The sequence below is a fragment of the Rattus norvegicus genome, chromosome 1 (genome assembly GCF_021556685.1).
Source record: "Rattus norvegicus strain SHRSP/BbbUtx chromosome 1, alternate assembly SHRSP_T2T, whole genome shotgun sequence".
Lineage (NCBI taxonomy): Eukaryota > Metazoa > Chordata > Mammalia > Rodentia > Muridae > Rattus > Rattus norvegicus.
This window is the reverse complement of record NC_141534.1, coordinates 185655140-185676608: the sequence shown is the minus strand read 5'-3', so window position 1 is coordinate 185676608 and position 21469 is coordinate 185655140. Positions and strand designations below refer to the sequence as shown.

The 21469-nt window shown below is 50.0% G+C and overlaps 1 protein-coding gene across 7 annotated transcripts in view; it reads left to right on the top strand.

Moving 5' to 3' along the window:
• The first annotated feature begins 1484 nt into the window (after positions 1 to 1484).
• The window catches only part of Syt17 (synaptotagmin 17), a 66328-nt gene continuing 46343 nt past the window's right edge, over positions 1485 to 21469 (top strand). Inside the window, exons 1-5 of one of the 7 annotated variants that reach the window (XM_087610188.1) lie at positions 1485 to 1630; positions 5912 to 5934; positions 6524 to 6672; positions 12541 to 12689; positions 14395 to 15014. In XM_087610188.1, coding sequence (XP_087466314.1) covers positions 12542 to 12689; positions 14395 to 15014 — 768 coding nt within the window. In that variant the 5' untranslated portion in view covers positions 1485 to 1630; positions 5912 to 5934; positions 6524 to 6672; position 12541. Of the gene's footprint in view, positions 1631 to 5100; positions 5425 to 5513; positions 5709 to 5911; positions 5935 to 6523; positions 6673 to 12540; positions 12690 to 14394; positions 15015 to 21469 lie in introns of those variants that run through there. The other 6 variants (NM_138849.2, XM_087610138.1, XM_087610226.1 and 3 more) reach the window with 6 other exon arrangements.

The window sequence follows — 21469 nt, the reverse complement described above, 5'->3', positions numbered from 1 at the left end:
CCTTCAGCTGCGTATATGAAGGTTATTCCCCCAACCCAAATCGCTTCAACTAACCTTCCACAGTCTGTCTCTATATATCTATGCTCTAGCATCTCAGAGAGAGGGTTCACTCAATTAGGGCAGAGTTACCTACATGACTGGGAGGTGCAGGAGGGAGTAGCCAGCATCTAAGCGAGGGTTCCCCGACCCTCCCCACTCATCCCACTTTGAGGGAAGGCTACCAGTCAACAAGCCCTACCTCGGGTTCCCTTGCAAATAGAACAGCTGCTCTGATGAAGGTGATGGCTCAGCGGATGAGTTATTCAACATGTCGGATGCTGTGCTACAAATGTCGTACTCCCAAATGCCAGATTTTTCCTCGTGTACATTACATACTTAATTATTTGTGTTTTTTTTTAACTCGCTTATCTCCCCTAGAAGCTAGGCTAGGCAGAAATTGGACCCCATTTTTAATGGTGAAAAGGCAGGACGCCAAGAGATTGAAATGACAAGCTTGATGAACTGGTGAGCAGCGACACCAGCTGCCCGGCATGGAAAAATAGAAACCTAAGGAGGACCACGTTCCACTTCACGTCCTTTGCTGGAGGGTTGCGCCAAACTCGGTGACCTTGCGATGGAGACCCTGAGCTGGGAGATGTGCTAGTGGATCTTCCAGTGCTGGGGCCCACCCCGAAGGGCCGGCAGAAGAAGCCAAACCGCGACGACAGGACCGGGTCACTGGACCCAGCTGCCATCGGGCCGAGTCACGCCCCCAGGCGCAGCCAAACGCTAGGTGGCGCTGCGCGGCCGCCCTGCGCTAGACCTGTTGCGTCCTGGTCAGTCGGGCGGGTTAGGGTAAAGGGGCCCACGCAGAGCCCAGCGAGGATGAGCATCCCCCTGCCACAGCACTGTCCTGGGGGGGGGGTGGCTGCCAGGTCCACCCTAAATAGGTGGCTCCTGCCCTTCAGCCTCTACACACTCTACAGCCGGGTTCTAGGCGCGTCGGGTGCGGCTGGTATAAAACTTTCGCCAAGCCGCTCAGGGAGAGGGCGGGTTGGAGGGGATCCTCCAACTCCAGACCCCACAGCCAGCAGCGCGGTGTCGCCTCCGCCTCGCAGTCGCCCGAAAACCCTGCTGTCGATCAGGGAGGGATAGGTGCCACTCTATTGCCTGCCCGCAGCACTGACCCGGGCACCGCCCCCATCCACCCCTTTGAGGTCCCAATCCCCTCCCCCGCCTCCCGCGCTCGGGCCCCAGCGTCGCCGGCCCCGCCTGCGCCGGGGTCGCCGCAGTCCCCGCGGCTCGCCCCGGGCTCCCTGGCCAGGCGCCCCAGCTTTTTTGCAACCAGGAAGCACTCCAAGGTTGGGGTGTCAGTGCCGGCCCACCAGAGACCGAACCGGAGGACCTTGGGCATCCAGGTTCTGCGCTCCAGGGAGGCGGCCCCGCAGGGCTGGGCAAGGACGGGGCGGTCGGCGGAGGGGCGGGCGCCGCTCATCAGCCACGCCAGTCACGTCTGGGGCCACCCGGCCGCCCACTGATGTCTTGCTGGCTGGCCGTGCCACCTCGCCGGACCGGCGAGGGCAAAGGGGCTGTGGCGACGCCATGCCCGGGCCGGAGTGAGTGAGCGCGGGCGAAGATGGCGTACATCCAGGTAGGACGGTGGCTGGGGGCGACGGCCAGGGAATACCGGGGACCGCGCCCCCTCCGCTGGGAGCGCGCGCCGCGGGAGTGTGCACAACCCAGCTCCCACAAACTTACTGGAAAAAATAAAAACAAAACACACACAAAAAAAAAAAACAACAAAACAACGGGTGCCCCAGAGCAGGCACCTGTGCGTGTTCTGGAGCTGGGCAGGGGACCCCAGATTTCGGTATGGAGGGCCCTGCGTAGGACCTGCACCCTCGCACTTGCCTCCTTGGGAGGGGAGACCGCTGGGTGACTTTGTAACTCACCATCTCCGGGCCCCCTGGTACCCACCCGAGAGGAGGGGCAGCGGGAGGGCGGCCCGGGGCATGCCAGCCACCCGGCCCGCCAGCGCCCGTTGCCGTGGTGACGGCTCGGGCTAATTGGTCGGTGGAGCCAGCTGGAGGCAGCTGTTCAGACCTGGAGGGACAAGGACATCGTTCGCCCGGGCGCTGGGTGCAGAGGGGTGGGGACATCCAGAGGCCAGAGCACACTGGTGAGGGAAGTAGGGACGGTTACTCTGTCTGAGAATGCAGGACAGCCCCCCATGCCTCCCACAGAGCGCCCACAAGACTCCCAGAACCAGGAGAAATACCAAGTACCCGCACCCCCACTCCGCCCGCCACTCCTTTAGAGGGTGGGGATGAACTGTGTTGATTGGCAAAGAAACCAGTTTCTTTACAAATTGTGAAGTAATGACAGGTCACTCCAAGGTCACACGGTCAGACTTCCACCCCACCTGGCAAACAGACCCAGAAGAGCTTCGGGCTTCTAAGGCTGCTTGCCCCTAGGGGAGAGGAGCAGAGTGGCTCCCAGGAGCAGAGTGGGGACCCCACCCCCCAACTCTTCTGCTCCCTTGTTCCAGTTCTTCAGATGGTCTGTCACCTGGTGGAACCAGACCCTCTCCTCCTCTAGCTTTGATCCCCCGGAATGATGTGCCTTTTCATGGATTACCTAGGTTCTGGTTTCAAGTTCAATGAAGGTCACACTTACTGTACATCTGTGTCCTGAAAGTTGTTGGCATATGTATTCAATAGTCATTCATCAACACTTGGCTGACACCAATTATGGACCAGCATTGAGGACATAGGTAGCAGTCCTTGCCCCCTCTGATGCCCAAGAGAGTGAGCATAGAACAGTGAGACTGGCTTTTATGGTTCTTCATTGAATTATACATTTTCTTTTTCTGAGGCAGGATCTTTGCTATGTAGCCCAGGCTAGCCTGTGATTCCCCTGCCTCTGTCTTCTGATGCTGGGATTACAGCAGTAGGTCACAGCATTCAGCTACCTAAACAATATGTCAGCACAGAGAAGTTAAGTCATTTGTCAAGGCCACACTGCTACTTAACGGTCAAGGTGGGATCTAAACTGTAGACCGGGAGGAAGATGTTTAAATCAAACATCTCAATAGTCCTGGCTTCCCTCTTAGAGAAAAGCCTTTGAACTTTTACAGCACACAGAGAGTAATATTCTTTTTCTTTGGTCACAGTTTTTCAATTGGGAAAACAGTAAAAAAAGCAAGCACAAAAGGAGGTCAGAGAGTGGACATGGCTATGCACCCACAAAGCTTTGGTGTATTTTGGTCAATGAGTTTCAGATACTTTCTGAACGTCTGGAAATGCAGGAGTCTTCTCTGTTTGAAGATTGTGTACCAGCCAATGGTGGGGCTGGTTTGAGTGAGCTGGAGTCTGCTGACCTCTGTGTTTCCTCTGTTCCTTCTGTGTGCCTGGGGTTTTCTCTTCATGATTCCTGGCTTGAATCAGGTCTCCACTGGTATCAGAAGAGTGAGCCCAGAGGATGTGATAAGGCAGAATGGGGCCCTGGACTTGGGGCTTCTTTTCTGTCCCCTTTGCCCCCACCTTGGGTTGCTTCTGGGTCCCCATCTTGCACCTGAGCTTTGAAGAAGCTGGGTGTCATAGAGGAAGCTTATGGCGGCTTTTCTGGGTTCACCATGGCCGTATAAAAGGCTAAACGGATCTCTTTCGACCACCCAAATCCTGAGAACACACCTAGAAATTGCTAGAATGCCATAGATGGTTGGAAAGTAATACTTTACATCAAAATTCTCACTCTGCGGGGTTGGGGGAACCTGGAGGACTGTGTGTGTGACATGTGTGTGTGACAGAACACCTTTGGGAGTCAGTTCTCTCCTTCCATCTGGTGGGTCCTGGGGACTTAACTCAGATCTTTGGGTTCGATGATAAGACCTTTACAGTGAGCCATCCCACAGCCCTCGCTTGTTTTTTGTTTGTTTTGTTTTATTTAGTCCAGGCTGGCCTCAAATTCACAACCTCCCTGCCTCAGACTCCTGGAGCCAGGATGATGGGCACACTCAATGCTATGCTCAGCTTATGTCAAACATCTTTAAGCCCTTTTTCATGCTAGCCCCAGGGCAGGTTTTACTGCTTGCACCTGCCAGGGTGATTCTTAGTGCCCAGGACAAACCACCTTGTCTCAGAAGCCACAGAGTGTTCCTTTGAGGTTGGGAGCCATACAGCGTGGTCCTGTCTCATCCAAAGGAATGAATGACCCAGACTCAGAGCCCACCTCCTTCACAGCTCACTAGTTCATACACTCTGTGGCCCACCGCCTTTGTGCTCGACTGAGTTTGAGCTTTGGAGGGATCTGTGATTAGTGCTCTTAAGTACTTCCCCAGGAGGCTGTCCCTGGCACTTCAAGGAGCTTGAGCACCTGTGCTATTATTAATTGATTTTTTTTCCTAGAATTGAACTCTTTTGGCTTGAGTTCAGGTCCGCAGCACCCATGTAAAAGCTGAGTTTGGTGGTGTGTTACCCTTTGCTGGGAGGCAGAGACAGGAGGATTCCTGTGCCTCACTGGCCAACCAACCTTGAGTTGATGAGCTCCAGATTCCATCCCAGAAAGAGCAACTGAGGAAGACGCCTGACATTGACCACTGTCCTCCACAGACACATGTGCACAATTACTTACAGGGAACCAGGCAAAGGGAGCCAGGATCACATGATGGTGGTAGAAGGCGGCCGGAAAAAAATAACACAAGGGGAATGCTACAGAATTAAATCCGGGCTGGATTTAAAGATGGGCTATCTCCAGCTTTAGAGGGCCCACCTTGCTTTGTTTACAGGGAAGGATAGGAGTGAGCAAGAGTCAAGTAGCTGAACAAACCCAGACTGTCTCCCTCTGCACCCCAAAGCCCTAGCTTGCATTGCACCTCCCTTCCTGTCTAGGATCTGTCCTAAGCTGGTCATCAGGATTTGACCTCTGCCTAATGGGTTAATACCACCACATTTCCTGAAATCATGAAACCCTGGGCCTGTAAAGATGACTTAGCTGGCAAAAGCGCTTGCCACAAAGTCTGATGAACTGAGTTTGATCCTTGGAGCCAGGTGGAGGAGGTAGAGACTGGTCTCCCGAGAGTCATCCTCTGACCTCCACATGGTGCTGTGGATGTGTGTGATCACAGAGAGAGAGAGAGACATGCACATGCCCACGTGTGCATGTACACACACACACACACACACACACACACACACACACACACGAAATGTTACAATTTTTTTCAAAGAAAATAAATCCTGGGTCCGTAGAGGAGCCCTTCTTGGAAGAAGAGGAGGGAGTTTAGAGCTTGGGGACCTATGAGAAGAAGATGGGGTATGGGGTGGAACCAGAGAGGAAGGACCAGCTCCTGGCTTCCTTCCAGCCCCTCCCCCATTTGTGGGTGGTCGAAGGATGCTCTCTACCAGCAGGATTGGAGCAGGATTGGAAGGTAGGACCCTGGCAGGGGCGGGGGAATCAGCCTGTCAGATTAGCTAATCAGGCCCTCTTGGGCTGGCTTCTGGCTATTTCAGTCTGGGAAGGTTTGCGAGTCCCCTGAAGTGTGGCTGTGTGCTGAGTAGCATGACAATCTATCTGCCCGCTCTGATTCATAACAGCACATCAAATGGAAAAGCTCACATTTCCCGTTTATTCGCTGTTAGTTAACCAAGAGGCTCCCAGCAGCCCTGCAAACATAGCCATACCTTGGTAGTAAAGTCAGCTCCCTCCCCAGAATGGTGAGTGCAAAGAAGGTGTGGGGTGCTGCTTTCTGTTGTTTTTGTCTTGCTTGTTTTGAGTTGCTGGAATATTGCTAAACTGGTTCTCTCTCTCTCTCTCTCTCTCTCTCTCTCTCTCTCTCTCTCTCTCCTTCCCTCCCTCCCTCCCCTCTCCCTTCTCTCCTCTCCTCTCTCCCCTCTCTGCCCCTCACCCTGGCTTCACCGTGGCTCTCTAAAAGGGCAGTTGGAACCACTGAACGAGGTGGGTTAATTCAATCATCTGTTTGGACTGGATTCTAATCAAATGCTTGCTTTTCCGTTTGGAGTCTGGTGTGGGGCTGGGGCATGATTGAGTCCTGAATCACAGGATATTAACAAGGGTACAGTTTCTCTTCCCTTCTCCCAAAAGGGAGACCCTGGCAAAAGGGACATGGCTGGACAGACAGCATGTGTGTCCTGACTCAACCGGACTCCCCCAGTTTAGTTGCATGTCCCTGGGGCTATTTTTTTCTGAATTATCTTTTTTCCCTTTTGCCAGAAGAGAACCCTATGCATTGTGTGTTTGAGAACATATTGTCTGGCCCTCTCCATGTTGTAATAACCGCCCACCTGTCAAGAAAGGCACACACATAAACTACAAAGGCAAACACCTGCAAGTGTTTTGCTGCTCCGAATGGCTGCAGCACTTCTGTTTGCCTTCCTGTATGCCACAGCGCATAAATAAGAAAATTTCCCCCTACTTGCAATTCTGCTCTGGGGTGCCTATTTATCATGGGTGGGTCAATCCCAGATGGGCTTCTTATAACTCGGGGTGTTATCTCTCTTCTCTCTTCCTCTCCCAATGGCCCCAGGGCTTTCTTTCCAGAATCTCTGATGTGCTGCTGTGTGGATGGACTTGTCAACACTGCTGTCAGAGGTGCTATGAGTCCAGCTGCTGCCAGTCTAGTGAAGATGAAGTGGAGATCTTGGGACCTTTCCCTGCCCAGACTCCTCCATGGCTGTGAGTACCCTGCTTGGAAATTTACCTCCCAGCAGCCTCTCCACTGGAGGGAGGGCAGGATGGGGGATAGAGTTTCCATGGACATAGCTGAGAAGGGCCTCTTTGTGCCCCCTCATTTGTGGGCCAGCTGGTAGCACCAGCTGGTGGTGAGGCTCCTGCTCACACCAAGCTTCTGAGATGCTAGCCGGGCTATGCTAATCTTGGGGACACTTTAAGTAGTCTAAGTATCCAAGCAGAAAAGGACCTGTGTTCTTTTCTAAGGAACTTTGTGAAGGTAACAGTGTCTGAGTGCCTCCTTCCCAGGCAGCATGGCAGACTGACATTATGCCCAGCCCCAAGCCTGCACCAAGTAAATGCTCAGTGAATCTGAGATGCCAGCACCTTTCCGATGCTGCTTTTAGCTGGCCTGAACGAGGCCTTATAACCCGGATCCCCAGGGAGGGATGTTCCAATGCTGGTCGTGCTCACCCTAGCTTCTTCCGTTTTATTTCTAATCCACTCCCCTCCTGCACCCGAATACGACATCTCCATCTGCCAGTCGCTCAGATATTTTGGGAATGCAGTTTTGAAGCTCAGCCACATGTCTGATCCACCTCTCTGTGGCAGGGAGAAGGATGTGGTCAGAGTCTGGGGAGGAGCCAGGAGACCAGGGTTGGGAAAGACCTAGTAATAATTAACAACAGATGCTGCTGGGAACTCTGGGAGGGAGGCCCAGAGAGGAGATGGTGCTGGGTGCAAACGGAATCCAGGGGTAGCACTCGAAACTGATTCATCTAAGTCTTGGGCTGAAATTCCGGAAGTCCCTGGAGCCCCATTTTTCCTCTGGGTTGGAGGTCATGCCGTGTGTGCTCTTTCTAGAAGCAAGTTTCAGATGTTTCCAGGACACACTGGCTTCATGTCAGCATGTGTGAGTTCAGTCAAGTTCAGTTTCTTTTTTTTTTTTTTAAAGATTTATTCATTTATTATATATAAGTACACTGTAGCTGTCTTCAGACACACCAGAAGAGGGCATCGGATCTCTTTACAGATGGTTGTGAGCCACCATGTGGTTGCTGGGAATTGAACTCAGGACCTCTGGAAGAGCAGTCGGGTGCTCTTAACCTCTGAGCCATCTCTCCAGCCCCAAGTTCAGTTTCTATGACAGCTTTCTAGCTCTGAGAAAGTTACTTGACTTTTCTGAGCCCTGGTTTCCCATCTGTAAAATGGGACGATACAAAAAAGTTAGTATTTACCACACAGGTTTGATGCATTTGTGTTTAGAAAAGACTTAAGAGTGCTTCAGACTTTGTTGATGATCAAAATCTACATCATTTGTTTGTTGGCTTGTTTATTATTGAGACAGGGTCTTACTATGTAGCCTTGACTTGTCTGGAACTGTCTTTATAGACCAAGCAAACCTCGAACTCACAAAGATCTGCCTGCCTCCGTCTCCTGGGAACTGGGATTAAAGGCATGGTGGCCTTTCTTATTTTTGTTTTTTTTAAGACAGAGTCTCAGGTAGCCCAGGCTGGCCCCTTGAATTTGCTACGTAGCCAGAGATGACCTTGAACTTCTGATCTTCCTGCACCTTCCTCCTAAGTGCTGGAATTACCGGCACGTGCCACCACACAGAGCTAAGCAAGTCGGGCGAGCATTCTCCCAATGGAGCTATGTCTCCAATCTTATGATTGTAATTTTTGTAAACCCTGGTTTACAAAAAAAATTTTTTACCTTTGATTTCCTTAGCTAGAGAATGAGAATAATAAAATAATTTGTTTTACAGGCTGTAATTAAAAGTAAACGAAGAAGGCTAGCCATTAAGCCTAGGACTGGAGAGGCAGAAACAAGATGATTGTGAGTTCAAGACCAACCTGAGCTACATTACGTAGTGAGGCCCTGTCTCAAAAACCAATGTGAATGAGCTATCCTCAGAGTACACTTAGCCCAGGAGCAAGAGGTCTTTCCGTCTTGTTGGGTGTCAACAGAAGCCTTGTGCTGATCTCCAGGGCACGATTTATCAGGTTGAGGCCTGACTCCAGTAGGTATCACAGAGCTGAGATGTGAGAGACAGTCCCATTTCATAGGGTCCTTCTATCAGAGTGGTTCAGACCATTTGGATCCTAAAAGCCGTGTGTCTTAGTCACTCAGTAGAATAGCTGTTGGCCAAGTACAACGTCACAACTGTATTCCCAGTCCTAAAAACTGGACGGAGGTGGGAGGATCGTGTGTCCCAGGCCTGGGATGCACAGCAATGCCCCTGTCTCAGAAACCCAAGGGCTAGGGACAGAGTTCAGTGCTTACAGCATGAGTGGGGCTCAAGGTTTGATTCTCAAACCAGAGACAAAACAGAAGGGAGGGGCTGCAGAGATGGCTCAGCGGTTAAGAGCACTAACTGCTCTCTCAGAGGTCCTGAGTTCAAATCCCAGCAACCACATGACAGCTCACAACCATCTGTGATGGGATCTGATGCCTTCTTCTTGTTTGTCTGAAGACAGCTACTGAAGGGAAGAAGACACCCAAATATACAGGCTCGCAAATGTGCGCATGCCTGTGTGTACCACGGAAGGGCCTGTTGACCATCTGACAAACCTTAGGAGGAGACTGAGAAAGCCTCTTAAGTCCTTGTCACAGAGAAGTGAGGCTCAGCTCTCTTGGCAATTGTTTCCCCTCTTCCTCTGTGACTTTGGTGTATGATGTGTGCATATGTGTACATTTTGTGAGTACATGTGTGAGGTCATGGGACAAGTCTTCACCTTCTACCTTGAGACAGTGGGACTTCCTGATCTCCACTATACACCAGGGTAGCTGGCTTATGACCTTCTGGGATCTCCCTATCTCTGTGTCTCATCTTACAGCAGGAATGCTGGCCTTCATGAGGCTCTGAGCTCAGATCCTTAGCAGTATGTGACAAACACTACCCACTGAACCATTCTCTCAGCCCTGTAGTCATTTTTCTCTTTGAGTGCATATTGTGCGTGAGTTACTGTCCTCTTCATGGGGTTAGATGGGCTTTTGTCAATAAGCTCAGGGACTTTTCAATTTTGTCTAGGACACAGGGCAGGTGTGGGAGTCAGTATACCAGAGTCATACTTTATGGTATGGCACTGTACGCTGTGACATTTGGAGCTGGACAGTCTGCAATGTGAATAGCTGTACATGACCTTCCTGCTCCCCAGGAAGAGCCAGGCTCCCCCAGAGCCCGAGTAGCTCTTCCTTCATCTTGGCGTCTAACACAACGTAAAGAAGAACAGGGATGTGCATGGGGGAAGCGGGTCCAATCGTTCAAGAGGCAGATCCACAGCTTGCATTTTCTCCAGATCTGTTTACCAAGTGGGCAGTTACATGTTATCAAACAGACAGGAAGTAGAAATGTCAAGTGCTTGGGCTGCGGGAGGCTGCTCCTGCCATGACATCTGGGGCCTGTCTTTGTGCTATGCACGTGGTGAATGCACCGGCCTCGGTGTGTTCTGGGTAGATCTCTGGGGACACTGTACTCATTATCACATGTATTAACGTCATGGGGACAGGTGAAGATCTTGGTGGCTGCACTGCCTACCGGGCTCTGTGGAAGCAGTGCCAGGAGGGTCCTTATGGGGGAGTGAGAGAAAGCCAAGTTGTTCGTGTGTCTATTGGAGTAGGTTCTTTAGGCAAGGTTCTCATGGGTTGCACAGGGAGTGCCCTGCTGTGCAGGAAGCACATGCATCTGAACTGGGATCCCCGGGGACACCGTGGTTCATCCACAGACAAAGCAGCACCCATTACAGGCTTGCATTTCCCACCGGCAAGGGAAAGAGTTCAGAACAGCTAGCTACAGGATTGACCAGAGAATGGCGCGAGATAGTGCTGGTGGGCACCACCCCCTGCCCCTTTCTGATCACAGTGCAGATCCCGCTGTTCTGGAGTGACTGAACGCCTCAGTGTTGCGGACCCCAGATCATTCTGGGATGCGAGACACAAACCAGCCCTGGAGATGACCCTGCAGCATTGAAGAGAATGGACTCTGTACACAGGGGGCTGGGAAAAGTCACGAAGGCAAGATCGTGGTCCCAAGAGAAGGGGCCACTGAAACAGAAACTTGTGTGGTTAAAAAACAAAAACTGAACAAGAGAAGAACCTGGAAAAGCACTTTAAGCAGAGGGAACAGAGAGGCCCAGGGTATCTGAGGAGCAGAGGTGAGGCAGCCCCTGTGCTCACAGGCACTTGTGTCTGAGTGGCTCTGGAGGGTGTCAACATTTAAGCAGAAGGCTGTTGAAGGTACATGGGTCTCATAGGAGGAGGTGGCTGTCACAGCGAAGCTTGGCAGCTGGGAAGCAGGGTCACAGGCAGGCAGAGGTCCAGGAGACTTTCCTTCCAGAGCATGCTGCCGTCCTCTAACGGAGGAGAGTTGATCCTGTCCCGTTCCCTGTCCCCATGCTCCTGCCTCGCATGCTTCATCCACTGTCCACACCAGCCAGCAAGGTATCCAGTCCCCTTTGCAGTCCGTCTTGTTTGACAGACACCTTTCCTCACTCTGGGAGAAGTTAAATCAGTCCCAGCTCACTCACAGGCTATCTCCAAAGATCCCATGGAATTCAAAGCTTGCGTATTTTTCCATATTCTTGTTTCCTCATAGGCTTAAATGTCAAGTTGAGGGGATGTGGCTGGGATGGCCTTAATCAGCCATTATGGCTCAGGGTGCACTGTGCACAATACTCACCTGTGCATAGTGTCACTCGCACCCATCTCTCTTTGCAGGCTCCCCCTCTGTCTTTCCCTGCCCAGCTTGCATACTGCAAGGCCTCATTTTATTTACTTGTTTGAGATAAGGCCTTTCTTGATAGGCTGACCTCAAGCTCAAGAGTCTTCCGCCTCCGTCTCCTGAATGCTGGGATTATAGGTATACAATGTGCCCAGTTTAGGGGCATCTTTAGAGCCACCCCCATTGTAATATCAGCCAAAACACTCCACGTATCCAGCTATGTCTTTGCTGTATCATTCACTGCTTATTAACTCATTCTGAGGGTTTAGCAGCCAGAGAAGGCTGCTTTGTGGTTATTCCCATCTTATAGATGGAGCAATGGAGGAACAGAGAGGGGAAGGGAATCACCCAGGGACAGATAGCTAGAGTTCCAATGGAAAGTGTCTGTGTGTCTGTCTGTCCATCCGTCAGTCCACCCATCTCCCTACCTATCTCATCTATCATTTATCTCTCATATCCGTCACCATCTGCTCTTTTGCATCCTGCGCATGCCTCCCCCAGTTCCTTAGCATTTCTCGTCTTCATTAGCATCACGTTGAGTCACCGCCCCTGCTAATCCATAACTGTTTCTCCACCTCCAACTTCTGTTCTTAAGTCATTGATTCACAGGGCCACTTTGTAGCAGTTCTCCCGCCACTCCACCCTTGAGTGACATTGTCACGTCATATTTTTAAAGATGTTAAATCAATCAGAGACATGGAGACAATTGGGATAGAAGGACACATAGCCCCAAGAGCAACTAAATGCATCTAAACAACCACATGGTTCCTCCCAGACCCCAGATTGACAGATCTCCAGCTTCAGTCCGCCCTCAGCAGCGCCCCCATATGGCAACGGTGTAGGTTTGCATGCCCTCCACACAAATGAAGCTATTTTCTAAATCAGGGATAACACCTTTGAATTATTTCAGTTTGTGCAAAAAGCAAGACTATATTTCCATTGTTCTAAGTGATGTAGCATGGGTCAGAGGCTGCATTATTGCCATGAATGCCCTAAGATAGAGGAGTCCTTGTATTCAGCCACTGAATGTTGCTCCTGGTTTGGGAAAGGTATAGTTAGTAGTTGGACTGTAGGACAAGGCAGAGAGCAGGCAGAGGCCCATGTGGTGAGGGTTGCCTCAGCAGCCATTGAAACCCCGTCTCTTCCTCCAGGATGGCCAGCCGGAGCAATGACAAGGATGGTGACTCTGTGCACACAGCCAGCGATGTTCCTTTGACCCCAAGGACCAACTCCCCTGATGGGAGACGCTCATCCTCAGACACATCCAAGTCCACATACAGCCTGACTCGGAGAATCTCCAGTAAGTGCCTGGGACAGTTGGGGTTGAGGGGCCATTCTCTTAGTACAGGAGAAAAAGCTAGCAGAGCGTGGTGGCTCATGCCAGAAACCACTGCACTCGGGAGTCTGAGGTAAGAGAATCTAGGATAGCCTGAAGTGGTAGGAGTTCTAGGCTAGCCTGAGCTACCTCAGAGTTAGATCCTATCTCAAAACAACCACAGCAGTGCTTAAACTCAGGGTCGTAGAAACAGGAAAACAAATTTAAGGGAGCCCAAGGGGCATTGCACCTGTAGACCTCCACTTATTTGTAGCCTAACTGGGCTTCCACCCAGGCATGCTGGCTCCTGGGCTCACCCTCCTGAAGTGGGGCAGTGTTGCACCTCAGTTGGGGAAGGCAAGTTTCCCTCCTGGTTCCTGTACTTGCAAGTATAGGAAGGCACACACGGTCTATTCCGTAAGATGTGCTATTGCCTCAATAATCCAAGGGACTGTAAAAGGCAACGGCTCAGGGCACATCGTCCATTTAGAGTACTACCTGGTACCAGGCTACTCTGAAGACTGTGATGGCAATGTTCCTGTGGCCACCACCTCCCACAATAAACAAGAATGCAGTTATTTCTCTGTATGCACACAATCCAAACCCTCAGCTTCAACTGATCCCAGCAATTAGAGGCTGAGATAGGAGAACTATAAATTCAAGGCCAGCCCAAACTACATGGTGAATTGTAGGCTGTTAGGGGCTACTTAACAAGACCCTGTCTCAAAGAACCAAGAAAAAAAGTGTGTGTGTGTGTGTGTGTGTGTGTGTGTGTGTGTGTGTGTGTGCGCATGTGTCCATTCTTAACATGGACTTTCTTTTCATGTCTTTATTAACTAAACAATATGGTGTAGTAGCCATGCATGGTGGTGCAGGCCTATGATCCCAGCCACTGAAAAGGCTGAGGCAGGGGAATTATGAGTTCAATACTAATTTGTGCAACTGAGTGATGTCCTATCTCAAAGTAAAAAGTGAAGAGAAGCACACACCAGCAGCTCACTGGTAGCCTTTTCTAGATGCACGAAGCCCTGGACTGAATCCACCACACTGCAGGAGAAGGACAAACATAGAAAGTTTCATTTCATTGTACTTGGACTGTACTCTGCATGGGCAACTATTTGAAGATGGTGCAGGGGGGAATCCAGCCTCTGGCACTCAGATACAATGTCCTCTACACGTGTACTGAGCTGCAGTCATAGCTGTCCTGGAGTTACATGTTGCCTGTGTGCCTCAGACTGGACATACATGAATGTATATAGATGAGCATGCATGAGTAACATGTTGTTCTTTCGTGTTTTTAAATTTTGTGTGTCAGTCTCTGTGGCTGTCTGTCTGTGTGTATGTGTCTGTTGGTGAATGTGAAAACCATGGTGCATGTGTGGAGGTCAGAGGACCACTTCTGGGAGGCCGGGCTCTCTTTCCAGCATGTGGGACTGAACTCAGGTCCCCAGGCTTGGCAGTGAGTCCCTTCACTTACTGAGCTGGTGTGTCAGCCCCCATGGCGTTTCATCTGAGTGCTTGGGCGTGTCAGGGGCTGTAAACTGGATTCCAAAGCTCACGAAACACCTGCATTTCCCGTGTGCACAGGAGAGCCCACTGAAGCAGAGAAGCCTATGTGGGCATCTGGGGACCTTTGCTGTTGTCACCAGGTGGCTGATGGTGGTGATCATTGTTCTTGGTGGCTGTTTAGGTCTGGATTCCCGGCGCCCCAGCTCCCCACTCATTGACATCAAACCTATTGAGTTCGGTGTTCTCAGTGCCAAGAAGGAGCCCATCCAGCCATCTGTGCTGCGCCGAACCTACACCCCTGATGACTACTTCAGGAAGTTTGAGCCCCGACTTTACTCCCTTGACTCGAATCTTGATGACGTAGACTCTCTGACCGATGAGGAGATAATGTCCAAGTACCAGCTGGGCATGCTGCACTTCAGCACCCAGTATGACCTGCTGCACAACCACCTCACCGTGAGGGTGATCGAGGCCCGGGACCTGCCGCCTCCAATCTCCCATGATGGCTCCCGCCAGGACATGGCCCATTCCAACCCCTACGTCAAGATCTGCCTCCTGCCTGACCAGAAGAACTCCAAGCAGACGGGAGTCAAACGCAAGACCCAGAAGCCTGTGTTTGAGGAACGCTACACCTTCGAGATCCCCTTCCTAGAAGCCCAGAGGAGGACCCTGCTGCTCACTGTGGTGGATTTTGACAAATTCTCCCGCCACTGTGTGATTGGGAAAGTAGCGGTGCCTTTGTGTGAGGTGGACTTGGTGAAGGGCGGCCACTGGTGGAAAGCTCTGATCCCCAGCTCTCAGGTAAGGCTTGACACCCTCGAAATTCTTTTTTAAACATTGTTATTTTAACTCATTTTACTATTTAAATTTTTCTTTTGAAGCTGGGTGTGGTGACAAATTTCCTTCAGTTCTAGCACTTGGGAGGTGTGATAAGGGTCAGAAGATCAGAGTCACCATTAGCTGCATAATGAATTCGAGGGTAGCCTGGGCTATAAAGATCTTGTGTCAAAAAAGCCAAAGACAAAAAGAAAAAAACATTTAAATTGTTTCTTTTGTGAAATAGTTTTATGCTTATATGAACTTTCAAAAACAGCAGAGCTCCATTTTACAACCCAGAGAATATAGGTTATACCACAGGCCACTGTAAACTAGAGTAGACCAAGTTCTGATTCCAGTAGTTTTTACACACACACACACACACACACACACACACACACACACACACAAACACACCATATTTGTGTGCATGTGTGAATATGACTCTATGTGTATGTGTATGCATACACATTGTGGGTGTATAGGGGCACACATGTATGAATGTGTGTTTGTGTATGCATAAGCATGTATGTGTGAATGTGTGAGTGTATGTGGGTGCAGGGGCATACATGTGTGAGTATGTGTTTGCCTTGCATTTGCATATATGTGTGAGTGTGTGTACATTTACCTATGTGAGTGAGCACATGGGCATACATTGTGCATGGACATGCATGTGTATGTATGTGTTTATATGTGTCCATGTGCATGCATGGATGAGTGTTTGTATATGGGTATGCATGTGTATATATGAGTACATGTATGTCTACACATGTGCATGCATATTCATGTGTGAGTGTATGCATTTGCATGGGCATGCATTTGCATGTGTGAGTATGGGTATGTGTGCAAGACCATACATATGGATCTGTGTTTGTCTGTGTGTGTAAGAGGTGGGGGAGGGAGATTCATGTGTGGGTATGTGTATTTTCATGGGCATGTGTATGTGCGTGTGTGCAAGGGCATACATATGGATGTGTGTATGTGTGTGTGTGTGTGTGTGTGAGAGAGAGAGACAGAGAGAGACAGAGACAGAGACAGAGACAGAGCGAGACAGAGAAGTTCTATGAAATCTTTCACTCTTTGGTGTATGTATGGAGTTGTATGGGTCTGGAGTATGTAGGGTGTATGAATATGCATTTGTATGTGGAGGCTAGAGGAGGATGTCATGTGTCCTGCTCTATCACTCTCTGCCTCGTTTCTCTGAAGCAGGGGCTCTCACTGAATCTGGAGTAGACTGGTGTCCAACAAGCCCTAGAGATCCTCCTGTCTCTGCCCCACAGCACAGGGGTTATAAGCATGTGTGGCCATGCCTGGGTCTTCAGGTGGACTTTGGGATCCAGACTCAGGTCCGTGTGCTTATGAAGCAAGGACTCGTCTGGGGCATCTCCCCAGCCCCAGTTCTGTGAAATCTTCCAGGTGTACAGATTCATGGCACAGCTACCCTAGCAACACCTTTGCCACCAATGCTGACCTGTTTGATCAGGGGAGGGGTTGTCCAGGGTAAATAGCTATCAATTATTTTGACTTTCAAAAAGTGATATGGAAGAAAAAATACAAAAACGAGGGCAGTGGAGTTGACGCACAGACGTCTTTCAGACAAACCATGCAGTGATCGGCTTCCTTCCCATGTCCAGTCTGGAGACAGAAGCATGTGCTTAGCTGCTGGGGAAGACACCCTAAGGCCACAGGCTAGGCTGTGACTCCTTAAGCACTCCTGTGTACACCCTCTGCAGGCAGAGGGAGCTGAATGGTCCAAGGAAGAAGGCACAGCCAGGAAGAGGCATACCTTGTGCACTGCACTGGTGAGGTTGGCCCAGCCCAGTGAATTACAAGCAGGGTATTTGCACACGAACATGCCAGGGGCATCTCAAAGCTGTTCAATCTTGGTCAAGAATTCAGTGACCCAGGGCTGCCTTCATAGAGGCACATTAGTTGCTTTATGGGGAATTATGTGCTAAGGATTGAACCCAGAGCATTGTGCATACTAAGTGTACCCTTTCCTGTGAGTCATGTCACATCCTCATGGCACATGGGCTCTCCAGGGTGGGGACCAGAGGACTGTCCTGTGTGTGTGTGTGTGTGTTTTCCAAGATGGATGTCTGCCCCTTTCTTCATATGGATTCCCCATGAAGAAGGCCCTGAGGCAAGGCACATCATTTATCAGGGACATGCCACCAATTGGGAACACCAGGAGGGATTTGGCACGTGATGTACAAGTCAACACACTGGGCCATTGTCTGGTCCTTAAACCTGCCAGGGACATAGGAGTTTATACAAGGCACACATGGGAGCCCATGTTGTTCACCCACAGAACTGTTAAGTGAAGGCTATGGAGAACTGCAGCTTAACTCCCTGGCAATTTTGGCCTGTGGTCCTAGCATGTTAGAGACCTTTGATGCCCATTGTGGGAGGTAGCATCCAGACACAGGTCTTTGAAGCCGGGAGGACAAGGAGAGGACAGGCAGGGCACAGGGACTGTCATGAGTCTGGTTTCATACCATAGACACTTCCTCTGGGCCTGGGCAGGTCTTCCCTCTGGCATTGCCGTCAGGACCTGCTGGGTGCTTCCTGTGTCTAAAGCAATAGCTGACACAATTGGTGTTCAAAGAATTACCCCGTCTCAGACATTCAGAAATTTACAGTTGGGGGATGGGGGAGAGTTCTATCTTGCCAAACTCAAACACCATTCTTTATCTTGAACCCTGGAGAAACAGAGAAACCGTGTGACACCCACCCCAACCTGGAGGTCTTGCTCAGTGCTAGCTCCTTCCAGCCTGGTTCTCTGGGAGCCCTGCTGTGGTTCACTCCCTTCCTCCTTTTCTTCCTTCCTTACCTCCCTCTCCCCATTCTCTCTTTCCCAATCCCTTTCTCTTCCTTCCCTCCCCGTCCTTCCCTCCTCTCTCCTATGAAGCTGGCAGCCAAGGCCACCCTGCTGGCCAAGGCCACCCTGCTGGCATTTGAACCCAGATACAGAGGGCTTTGCTCTTAGCCATTCTTACAGAGAAACCTACATCAGTTGGGCAAAGCACCAGCAACTCAGACTAGCCTTGAACTCACAATCCTCCTGCTTCAGACTCCAAGCGCTAGGATTACAGGCTTGCATCATCATGCCTGGCTAGAATTATCTTCAACTGTGGTGTGTGTGTGTGTGTGTGTGTGTGTGTGTGTGTGTGTGTGTGTGTGTGTGTTGGATTGTCTTGGCAGGTGGCTCAGCTAGTAATGTGCTTGCTGCGTAAGCATTAGGACCAAAGTTTAGTACCCATTTAAAAACCTAATTTCCAGGTATATGTCTGTAATCCCAGTGCTTGTGGGGCTGGGGCAGAAGGATGTTTGGGTTCAGTGTGAAACCTTGCCTCAAAAATTAAGGATTGGAGGGATGACTCAGTGGTTAGGAGCACTGGCTGCTCCTCTAGAGGACTGAGGTTCAATTCCCAGCACCTACCCAACAATTCACAACTGTCTGTAACTCTAGTTCCAGGGGATTCATCATACCAGGCATGCATGTGGTGTACATATATGTGCATGTAAGCAAAACATTCATATATATAATATATGTATAATAAATATATAAAAAATAAGGTGGAAAGCCATTGAGAAAGATACTGGATATTGACCTTCAACCCCCCTTTATACACACATACACATCATGAACATATACATAATGCATGAATGCACATACAGGATCACATACAATATATCACACACACATGTGTGTGCATGCACACACGCACGCACACATGCAAGCACGCATGCACGCACACACATGCACATGCGCTTGAAACTGGGGCTTGCAGGAGAATCAGGGGGGAGAATTCTAGGTTTCCCATCAATCCCCTCCACTCCACTCACTCAGTCCTCCCTTCCCCACCTCACTCACCACAGCAGTGTTTGGTACCAGAGACAAGCCCACGTTAACACATCCTTATTGCAGTTTGGGGTACACTGTTAACGTGTACATCCCATGGATCTGGGTAAATGTCTAGTGACATATGTGACTGTGATAGCAGCAGATAGAGTGGTGTCACTAGGGCTTGTGAGATACTCAGAGTTCTGCTCTGATTGGGCTCAGTACCTGGAAACTGCCTGGAGTTACTGACGCCCCCAGCCTGCCTTCTGGACTGCTAAAAACAGCCTGGTAAACAGAGGCTCCTAACTGCCTTCTGTATTTTGAGATTCCTCACCAACTGCTACTGTCACCATTCAGCCCTTAACCAGGCAAATGGCAACGCTTTAAACTTGCTCTGAGATGCTGTCAGCCTTGACCTTTTAGAGCCCTGGTGTGTGTGTGTGTGTGTGTGTGTGTGTGTGTGTGTGTGTGTGTGTGTGTGTGTTTCTGACTCAGCTTCTGATAGACAGCCCCTTAGTGCTTTGGGGGACAGATCAGACCCTTCTAGAGCAGTAGAAACTAGAAGTTTCCCTGTGTGGGGGCCTCTTGTGCCCCTCCTCCCTCAGTAGCAATCAATTTCACACTTGAGAGTTTATTAAACATTTTAATTACATTTTTATTTACTTAGTGTGCATATACTATGGAGTGCTTGAGGAGGTCATGGGACAACTTGCAGGAACTGTGTAGGATCAAACTCAGGTCATCAGGCATGCAGCCAGCACCTTACCTGCTGACAAACATCATGACCAGAACCTACCTGGACAGGAAATGGTTTTATTTGGCTTATATATGGGTCACAGTCCATTGAGAGAGGCCAAGGCACAAACATGGAGCAGGTACTGAAGCAGAAGGCAGGAAAGAGTGCTGCTTACTGGCTTGCTCCCTATGGGTTTATTTAGCTAGCTGGCTTTCTTTCTTTCTTTCTTTCTTTCTTTCTTTCTTTCTTTCTTTCTTCCTTCCTTCCTTCCTTCCTACTTTCTTTCTTTTTCTCTTTCTTTTTAATTGTATCTTTATTTATTCATTTTACATTCCACTCACTGCCCCCTGTCACCCCTCCCATAATCCTCCCCCATTCCCCCTGGCCTCTAAGAGAGTGGAGCCCCCCTGGGTATTCTCCCCACCCTGGTACGTCAAGTTTCTATGAGGCTAGGCACATCCTCTCTCATTGAGGCCAGACAAGGCAGACCAACTAGAAATACCCCGTGGACAGGCAAAAGCTTTTGGGATATGCCCCAACTTCAGTTGTTTGGGATCCACATGAAGACCAAGCTACACATCTGTGACATATGTGTTGGGAGGCCTAGGTCCAGCCCGTGTATGTTCTTTGGTTGGTGGTTCAGTCTCTGAGAGCTCCAAGGGCGCAGGTTAGTTGACTCTGCTGGAGTTCTTATGGAGTTCCTATCCCCTTTAGAACTGCAATCCTTCTTCACACTCTTCCATAAGAGTCCCCAAGCTCTGTCCACTGTTTGTCAGTCTGCTTTCTTATACAGCACAGGACCACCTGCCCAGGAGTGGCCCCACCAACAGTAGGCTGGACCCTCTATCAAGAAAATGCCCCACAGCCCTACCTTCAGGCAATCTGACAGAGACATTTTCCTCAATGGAGGTGCCTCTTTCTAGATAATTCTAGCTTGTGTCAAGTTGAAAAAAATCAACCAGGATACCTGCTGTGCCATCTCATTGGCCCCAACATGAGTTTCGATCCCTAGTTACAACAGGAACTAAAGGAGGAACCAGAAGCAATGTGGGTAAACATCCCTATTGCTTAAGTGAGAAGACTGCATCACAGAGAAGTTGAGTGACTTGTTCAAGGTCACACATAAGTTCATGGTAGAGCTGGGACTAGCTGAGTTGCCTGGCTTTCAGACAGGTTTTGCTACTGTCCCAACTATCTCTACTGCCCACACCCCTCAGATAATAGGTTCAGTACAGGTAAAAGCAGGGACCCTGAAATGCACAGGCCTGGGTTCAAGTCCTGGCTCTGCTACCTGCTAGAGGTATGTACCAGAAGGCTTCCACTTCAACGCTCAGCCTCAATTTTCTGTCTGTCACAGGAGGCTTGTACAGTGTGAAGATTCGGCCTCTCCTGGCCTCTACTTCAGTCTCCTTAGGAGCAGTCACTGTGACCTGTTTGACTTAGAATGCTGATACCAAATGTGTGTGTCAACCCCCAGATCAAGCCTCCATTTTTCTTGAAACCGTCCTTGTTTCAGGTCAGACTCTTCCCTGCCTAAGTTAGAGCCTGTCACTCAGAAGTCCCACTTAACCTCTCAGTCTGACTAGATTATAAATCAAAAGTTCCCAGACCCTAGCCTCAAGTTCAGTCACTTGTAGAAAGGCTCACAGAGCACAGCGAAGCCCTTTACTTCTTATGCTAGCTCACACTTTCACCAGCATCAGCCCATGGGGCTTTGGCCCCTTGCACCTGGCCAGAGAACATCAGGACAGTATCCTTATGGAGGACCCAGTCTAGGAACTGCCAGCAGTAGGCCATGTAAGGAAAGGCATGGGGGAGGCGAACAAGAAGTCTCCCCACCCACTTCAAGCACACCAC